Genomic DNA, 9,875 nt, shown 5'->3' on the forward strand with positions numbered 1-9,875 from the left:
TCAGGAATGGTAAATGTTAAACTTTACTGTGCAACGTAGCAATCTTATTACTAGGTAATTACCCAAGAGAAATAAAACCCATGTTCACATAAAAACCTGTATGGAAATGTTTATAGCAGCTTTCTTCATAAAGGCCCCACTACAAATGTTCTTCAGCTGGTGACTGGATAAACATACCATGATATATTCATACAGTGAACTATTACTTAGCAATAAAGTTTTTTTAAAAATTTATTTTTTTCACTGGCATGTTTATGGGGTACAATTTGTTGTTTCAATACATGTATATATTGTATAATGATCTAATCGTAATAGTTACCGTATCTATCACCTCAACATTTATCATTTCTTTGTGGTTATGACATTCAAGATCCTCTTTTCTGGCTATCTTGAAATATACAATATTATTAGCTATTGTCACCCTAAAGGCACCAGAACTTATTCTTCTATCTATAATTTTATAACTTTGTATCAGCCTTCCAAACTTTCCCCAGTCCTCCTTTGCACACTTCCTTTTCCCTGCCTCTGGTAACCATTATTCTACTCTCTATTTCTCTTTTTTCCCTCTCTTTTTAATATATTTTTCTTAACTGACCCATGATAATTATATACATTTAAGAAGCACAATATGATATTTGGATATATTCATACTGTGTGTAGTGATCATATCAGGGTGCTTCATATATACATCACCTCAAACATTTGTCACTTCTTTGTGTTAGAGACATTCAACATCATCTTGACTAGCTATTCAAAGATATACAGCACTTTATTAACTAGAGTCTCCCTGTATTACTATAGAACAATAAATCCCATTCTTCCTCTCTGTACTATTTTGTATCCACCTCCCCTCCCCCCCTTCTATTTTACTGTCTACTTCCATGAGAATTCATAAAAAACTGAAGGTAGAAAACTCTAGAATTGTACATAGAAAACATACATAAGATTAATTTGGAATGACTATGATTTATAAAGATGCATTGATTCCATAAAAGGATTTACTGTTAAAATAGTAAGCTTTCTTATACTTTTATCATAGTCTTCATTTATAAAAATGAACAAAAGCTTTTTGGGAACACAACTGTTATAACAAAAAGTGCACAAACCAATAACATCCTATCTGCAAAGGTGCTTCTGAATTTCTGTAGAGATGGATGGGCCAACAGAGAAACAGTTTGGATGCAAATAAAGCAAATAAAGATTCTGTACTTGTTTTCCATTGAAAAAATGAATTTCATCACTTAAAACCTGTTGCTTTCCTAAAAATTCAGCAAGGCATTGATTGTTTCAGGAATCAAAACAAAAAAGAGGAAGAAGAAACATGGCAAGAGAAATGAAGCCAGCTGCAAGCAAAGTTTAACAGTAACAGTACCATTGCTTTTGCCACCATTTTCTTTAAAAAGATGTTAGATATTGTACAAACACATCCAAACACACTAATTAAATAGCAGAGGTCAAAAGAATGTTGCTCTCAATGTTTGCAGAGAAGGAAATTTAAAAAACAAAATTCACCTGATAACATCTTGAACAAGTCAGCCAGTTGATCGTTCCCCACAAACGCCAATATACATCCCTCCAAGATTTTAATTCTTCAAAAAGACTGTTCAAATACTCATGAACATCCCAAGTTTTATCTCTGGGGAAAGAGTTGTTATATTATTTTTCAAGCAAGCAATATAGACAATGTGCTTTAAACAGATGTTTTTAAATTTGTGGTTTATTCCCAAGAATGTTCCTCAAATGATGGATATGGCATGAAAGGTAGATAAAATTTCATTTGGGAGTTTGTTTATTCTGTGGATAACAGAAAGACATATGAAATGTTGAATGCTAAATTATTTTGCCAAGCTAGATAAAGGATTATAAATTAAATATAGTTTGAGTATGCCAACACTTGGAACTTAGGCATGTATTGTTAAATGGAATCTTTATTCTAACTGTTTATATGTTGTAAGACAAGTTGTTATTAATTATTGGTGATTTTAAACATTTCATTAATGTATTAGTTTCTTACATTATTTTCAAACAGAATTTTCTAATAATTGAGTAGTATAGAATATACCATCAGGTTGTAGTAATACACATTTTTAGATTAAATAATACACAGTTTAAAAATAGCAAAGGCTTAAGCCATATTTGCTATGGTCACGTGTAACTCAAGTTCCTTTTCTTTTTAAGTTACTATTTTAATTTTTTCTAACTTTTTGCTATTTTTGTGCTTAATTCAACAAATAACAAAAATGCCATCATTTTATTACAAATTACATAGGCACATCTGTCTTAAAAGTTATTTAAAGACAATTTTTAAAATGTGTGCATCTATACTGGCCAGCCACCAAAAAAAAGGATAAAATGTGTGCACTGATTGTTGACTTATAAGAAAATATTTTGAATAAAACAACAAAAATCAGTGTTGAAGTTAACATCAATTACTTTTTTCACATACTACTATTAATAGCTGTTATTGTCAGGAAGGAAGTAATTTTCAAAAAGTGAATCAAATCTCAAAGACAAAAAAAGTATAAAATTCCAGATGCTTAAAACAACCAATGAAGATTCCCAGATTATTGTACTGAGAGGAAAATAAATCATTTTAAAGTTGATTGTGTTATTATTACTAGAATAAAATTAAGTGTTGCCCTGTATTTGTTTTAATGTTTAAAATATGAAATATAACATTGTAGGTTTTTTCTTTAATATAGAAAAAAGAACAAGTAAAAAAGAAAATTAAAACCGTCCATAATACTATCACTGAAAATTAACATTTAGTGAATGTGTGTCTAGTTTTGTTTTATATCCTATTTTTTTCACTTAATTTACCACTAACAACTTTCTATATAAGTATGCATTCTTTTACATTATTCTTAAAGGCTGCACATTAAGAACTGATTAGATGTGTTTTATATAGATATACTATTATATGAACATATATTAGTTTGTTTAATCATTTGCGTATTTACTTTTTTTTTGGCTACTTAGTATAAATGTCTTTGTTAAATGCTTTCACAAATTCAACATTATCTCTTTGGATAAATTCCTAGTAGTAGAATGTTGCCAAAGAATACAAACATTTTGAAGTTTGTTTTCCTGTGACATACCAATTTACAATACTCTTCCCCCAACTCAGAATGAGAACTTGTTTTGAACATAAAGAGGAATATGTATTATGTATTAGTGAAATATGTATTAATGGAATACTAACAAAGTATGAAGAATAAATAGATTATGAAAAATCCCATTGTAAAGACAATTTTCCTCACCAAAATTCAACTGAAAGTAATTTGATTCTCTTATAAAATTCAATATAACATTTATATAGAAAACTAAAATCTGTTAGTGAAAATAAATTTAATGGCAGTGACCAGAATATTTTTCAAGATTAATATTCAATTATTTTTATCATTTTAAAATTTAAAGACATTATGAAATTTTACCCAGTAAATAAAATGTAGCTTTTACAACAACTTTGTTTTGAAAGTACCATCTTTCTAAATCAAAATTGGATCAAAGATGTAGAAAAGATGTTATCCTATGCTTATAAAAGTAATTGTGCTTTTATAAACACACTAGAAATTCACATTAAAAAGCTATATTTTATCTTCACTACACCTTATGTGTATATAGATAATATTTCCATGTCGATCTACATTAATTTTTCCAGGAATGCAAGGAATTCTTCTTTCTGTTTCTTTTGTTAAAAGTTTCTTACACAAACAGCATCTGTAACACAAGGATGATACAAAAAACATCGAAAAGAAATTTAAAATGTAGTCATTAAAAAATATAGCTGCATCATACAGCACATCAAAGGAAAAACACATTACCTTACCTATATAATGTTGCTGCATTACTCCGAGAATCTGGATTCAAGTACTCAGGATCAAACAGTCTCTCAATCTTCTTACAAAAAAGTTTACTGTTAACAACAAATGACCAACACATTAATTTTCTATATTTACTAAAGTTACTTTATAGTGATGAAAATAAACACTGTACATGTGTAAAATAAGATTAATAAATCCTTAGATTCTCTTTAGGAGTTTATAATACATTTTTGGTGTTCTAAGTAAATAAATCACTAATGAGAACATCAAGAATCTATTTACACAAGAAAAAAAAGATTGATGGATATCTACCTTTCTTTCAGTCCTTTGTTATTAGAATATTCAAAATTTAAGATTTTAAGAATTTAACAATCTGTGTCTACCAATAACTAGGTATATGATCTTTGCCAACTTAACCTCTCTAAAACTTGTTTTCTCATCTACAAAATGTGGTTAATAAATTCCAAACTAATCAGGTTTCACAGGTGTTAAATAATATAATGTTTTTAAAGAGTGCCAGGCATAGTGTTAAGCATTCAGTAAATGTTAACTACTTTATTATTACGCATAATATAACTGAACTTGAAGTCTTATAAGTATGTCATTAATTCCAAATGTATGTCCTGACTGTCCCCATTTTCACTGTGTAAATGTCTGCTGCTATTAAAGGCCAAATTTAGATTTAGGATTCCACTCCTGTTTTCAAGTATTTAGCCCTTGGCTAATTCCTCTCTGCCTCATTCCCCTTAAGGACTAAATTCTTGGATAATCCCCTGCATTATTAATTTCTTCCTCTCTAATGGATCGTCCTAATCACGATATAAACATAATCTAGTATCTACCTTCTTTTAAAAAATCCTCTCTTGATCCTATCTATCCTTAATAGCTACTGCAAAATTTTTCAGCAATCACACAGAGCAAAACATCTGGAAAAAAGTTTTCTAGGGCCGAGCCCGTGGCACACTCGGGAGAGTGCGGCGCTGGGAGTGCAGCAGCGCTCCCGCCGCGGGTTCGGATCCTATATAGGGATGACCAGTGCGCTCACAGTGCTCACTGGCTGAGCGCGGTGTGGCCGGTCTCAAAAAGGACAAAAAAACAAACAAAAAAATGTTTTCTAAATCCAACTGATCACATTTCTGTCCCCATCTTACTCTACATGATAGCAGCATTCCACACATTTGGTCACTTAATCATTTCCTCCTTTTGAAACCTTTCCTTTTACCTTTCCTTCTACTTCACTGGCTCTTCGTTCTCATGCCTTTCACTGGCTATTTCTCCTCTGTTGATCCTCTAAATATTGGGAAGCCTTTATCTATACTCTCTTGTTAACAATTGGAAAATGAAATAAGAATAGCATTTACAATAGCACCAATAAATGCCTAGAAATAAATTTAATAAAATAAAAAAGAAAAATATCTCTACAGTGAAAACTATAAGACATTGCTGAAATTAATTTTAAAAGACCCAAATAAATGGCAGGTTATAGTGTGTTCAGGGACCAAAGACTCAATATTATTAAGATGTTAAATCTTCCTAAATTGATCTACAGATTCAATACTAACCCCAAATTCCAGTAGGTTTGTGTCTGTGTAAGAAAGAAAAAATGGAACAGCTGATTATAAAATCTATACAGAAATGTAAAAGACCTAAAATGGCCAAGACAGAAATCTTGAAGAAAGGCAAAGCTGGAGAATTTAGATTACTAGATAAAAAAGTTATTAGGCTACTGTAATTAAGACAGTGTGCTGCTGATACAAAGACAGACAAATCCACAGAACAAAATGAAGAACTCAGAAACAGACCTCACCTATAGTCACCCAATTTATAGTAAAGGTGCCACTGCAATTCAGGATGGTCTTTTCAATATATGATGCTGTATCAATTAGATATCTATTTGGGAAAAAAATGGACCTTGAGCCCTACCCGATACCACACAAAAAAATTAATTCAAAATGAATAATGAAAAAACATAGGAGAGTATCTTCACCACCTTCAGGTAGGCAAAGATTTCTTGAACAGGACACAAAAAACACTAACTATGGTCTCTTGCTAGGGAATCTCATCCAGTTCGATGGTTTCAAACCTTGTCTACTCTTAAAGTTCTATTTAAAGCCCTGACCTCTGACCTAAACTCTAGACTATCTCTGCTACAACTTATATCTAGAGTAAAGTATATCCTCCTTGCTATGACCTAAACAGCCCCTAGTGATATGACTACTGCTGACTTCATCTCATACCACTCTTTCTCTTTATACTAAGGCCTGTCAATAATTTTTAACATAATATTCACTACTACCATATGCTCATATGTTCATTACACAAAATAATTACTCATTTCTATCTTAAGTCATTGGCTCTGGTTAAATTTTACTTCATTTAAAATAAAATAGAAATATATTTCTAAATATATTCTACAATATTTCACTAAAATGAAATAGAAATATATTTCTTTTAATAGGAATATTAGGTTTAAAATTAAATTTTAAAAATTACCTCCTAAATTTATCTTTTTTGTCCTTTAACTCATCAACTTCATTGTGTGTGAACAAATCAGCTATACGTGTAAGAAGATTTGCATTAATACAGTTCATGTTGCATGGGGTAGCTACTATGGCATTCATATTTTTGTGGCAATACTGAATACATTGTTCAACCTACGAAACACAGAACAGAAAATGAAAGTTGAAAATAGTCGCATGAAAAGTAATGTCATAGCAATACCTTTCAAACATAAAATTTATTAAAAGCCTAATCTGTATTGCTAGGCACTAACTGGGTTTTGCTTATTTGGGTTACTCTACTGTTCCGAAGTGGTCCAGCAGGTCAAATTTGTAAAGACATATCTACATACCGAGAAAAATTATTTTCAGCCTTCTCTATTTCAAACAAAAATGTGTTTATTATGCCTGCGGCAAGTATAAATCTTAGTCTATAAATTACTCAAGTGTGCAAGATATGTGACTTCCTATAATTAAACTTATTTATAATTTTGAGCCTCCATTTCTCTGGATGGCAGAATCGAAATTTCAGTCAATTCAGGGTTTTCTCTGTTGTGTTTAGTTTGCTCTCTGACTTTCTTCCCCTCCCTCCAAGCTCAGGTATATTTATTTACTTTAAAAGTAAAGAGAGGCTAATATGTATTCTTCCAATTTTTTCGCTTATGGCATAAAAATTATCCTTTGGGGCTTAGATATCAAAACTCAAAAGTTAAGGACTCTTTTAGACTCTGCCTTTTTTCTGTAACCCTTCTCTGAAGCAGTTGGCTAAATGGGGAGGGGTTAAGGAGTAGAAAGAATACAGGGAACTAGTAAAACTCTAAAACAATCAAGTAAAGAAACTTCATATCTGCTAACACATAAAATTTATATGGAAATGCAAAAGAAAATTCTGCCCTGTACAGTTTTACCAGGAATAAAAACAAATATTTATTTAAATATTAACCATAAAATATCAATCACAAAAACATATAAAATCATTTCAATAATAAAGAAATTTATTAAATAAAAAAAGAAGAAAAACAAATACATTTAATGTTAGAGCTATGTTTCATTAGCTACTCTTAAGCAACAGACATGAACTTCCGTGATACACATACAAAATTATATTAATAGTTGGACACTTGCTCTATATTCACTAAACTATAAATGAAAGACACAAATAAGGAAAATATGGTTAAAGAAATTACTTAAATAGCAAAACAAATATATTCCAATTTTCATTTAATTTGGATGTAGGGCAAAACCCCTTTTGGGGTAAAGTTAATTGTGTTTAATTTCATCAAATACGATAGTGAACTATTCCTTGAGGATTGTTTGCTTTATAGGCATAACACACAAATGATACATATTAGTCTTTAAAACCCCTTCCCAACAAAACAAAGTACCTTCAAACAGGAGCAGTTTATTCTAATAAAATCACACTACTGAATTAACTATTTTAGTAAGATGTCTTAGAATTTTCTAGACATTTGAAGGAAAAAAAAGCATAAGTAAATAGAAGATCTTGGGGTTTTAAATTAATACTTACTAATGAATCCATTTTCAAAAACTCAGAAGAAATAAGAATTGAAATGACATTTCCTGGCTCTTAAAAAAAAAAAGAGAAAAAAATTAAATTTTCCTTTTGACTTATACTTCAAACTCCTCAGAACAGGCTCCTTTTTACCTTAAAAGAGGATGTTACTTTAATAAGAACAATTCAATATAACCCTACTATATCATATGGCTTAGACACAAAAGAAAGAACAATCAATGTTAAAACTTAGAGTATAGAGAAAACACACAGTTAAGTTTGCCCTGGAGTTAAATTCATATCAAATAAAAAGACTCCAGCTAAACACATGATATATGCAAAAGTCACAGTGAGAAAATTTTTAGAAATTATTAATGAGAATACTTATTAGTGAAGTTATTTCAGAAGTAGATCAATGCTTGTTATGAACAAATATTTAATTTAAAAAGATTCCGAGGGTAGCAAAAATTTTACTACTGCAAAACTGCCAAAGTCACTTCCTAAAGGCATACTGAATGAGCCTTCGGGCATGCAGAGATAGGAAAGGGGGATGCCACCAGACACTACAGTTTTAGTAAACCTGTCATCTCCCATGAGGTATATTTAAAAAAAAGAAACAAAAACAAAAAACAAAAACAAACGGATTTCCCACCACTACAGTACTAAGACAATCCTTCTAAATCTTTAGTAATACTAGAAATCCTTCTCTCACTAAACAGCCAATGATTAAAATAAGTAATCCCAATCTTTCTCTAAATAAAAATTCTAGATTGAAGGTTCTCAAATAGAAATGGTAAAGGGAGGAAGAAGCTAGTGAAATAGCTCCTTGGAAAATTGTAATATACACCATCCCACGTAAGAACCAGTGGCTGGAGTATTAGAGATTTAATTAAGCATTTTGGTAGTTTTCCTGCTTAGAATAAATATTGCTTCTGTAAGGTTTACATTTATAGCCACTAATTTAAGATCAATGATAAGAGAATGACTAGTTTTGCTCCATTTTTTTTTACTTTCACTACACACATAAATATGCCATATCAGAAAATATTTTTTTCTCTCCACATATTTTGATATTTATTCACACATATATAACATAGCTGGGTAGTCTAAAATCTCTGGACTCAGGCTGAACATTTTGACTTAGCAATCTTATAATTTTTATTTAAGGACCACTAGAAACTTTTCCCATTAATTTTGTCACTAGAAAATAATAAATTATAAACCTCTTCAGAAAACTTTTATACTGTCAGTATAGCTTTATTTACTAATAGCGTTTAGAAATATTTTGATACTGCTGTAAACAGCAATTCTAGTGCACAGAAAGACTACAAAGTATGAAGTAATCACAAGTATGAGTTCCCATACAAGTCTATGCCCACCGAAAGACTCCTTAGTAATTATTCTTGCTATCACATAGAACACTAGTTCTCAAACTTTTAGTCTCAGAACACTTTATAATCTTAAAAACTGAGAATCCTAAAAAGCTTCTGTTTATGTGAGTTATATATATATTGGTATTTACCAGATTAGAAACTAAAACAGAGAAATTCAGCAAACATTAATTCATTTAAAGAGAATAATAAACCTATTACATGCTAATATATTTTTATGAAAATGAACTATATTTTCCAAAACAAAAAAAATTAGTGAGAACGGCAGCACTGTTTGACATTTTTGCATTCAATTTGTGGGTATCCTTCTTTGATGTTACACCAAAACTCGAGAAATGGTAGTTTCTTAAAGGTTAGTTGCAATGGGATCTGAAATCAATGAACTTTCCCTCCTCAGTTAACATCAAAATCCACTGATTTATCTTGCACTTTGAAGGGATCTTTAACCCATGCGTGATTTCTTTAAACATCGTGCATTGATCATTTGGAAAATATTGGTTCACCGAGTTATGCAGATCTTCCAATTGAACATTTCACTGTACAATATATTTTAAAAATTACATTCATTAATATGACCACCAATCGCAGTGGAAAAGTCTTCAAGTACTGAGATGCTGCCAACCACACGAAAGCAGGTAAGTTTTCTGAA

General features: G+C 30.6%; 1 protein-coding gene across 1 annotated transcript in view; it reads right to left on the minus strand.

Annotated features, from left to right (window-relative positions):
• Window positions 1–1,512: 1,512 nt before the first annotated feature.
• Window positions 1,513–9,875, minus strand: part of LOC103583077 (uncharacterized protein KIAA1841) — a gene marked incomplete at its 3' end in the record, with an annotated part of 10,061 nt that continues 1,698 nt past the window's right edge. Inside the window, exons 2-6 of the mRNA XM_008564491.1 lie at window positions 7,851–7,909; window positions 6,318–6,478; window positions 3,830–3,916; window positions 3,610–3,720; window positions 1,513–1,636 (exon numbers count right to left, since the gene is read on the minus strand). Of these exons, the coding sequence (XP_008562713.1) occupies window positions 1,513–1,636; window positions 3,610–3,720; window positions 3,830–3,916; window positions 6,318–6,478; window positions 7,851–7,909 (542 nt within the window). The remainder of the gene's footprint in view (window positions 1,637–3,609; window positions 3,721–3,829; window positions 3,917–6,317; window positions 6,479–7,850; window positions 7,910–9,875) is intronic.

The sequence above is a fragment of the Galeopterus variegatus genome, unplaced genomic scaffold (genome assembly GCF_000696425.1).
Source record: "Galeopterus variegatus unplaced genomic scaffold, G_variegatus-3.0.2 Scaffold19521, whole genome shotgun sequence".
NCBI lineage: Eukaryota > Metazoa > Chordata > Mammalia > Dermoptera > Cynocephalidae > Galeopterus > Galeopterus variegatus.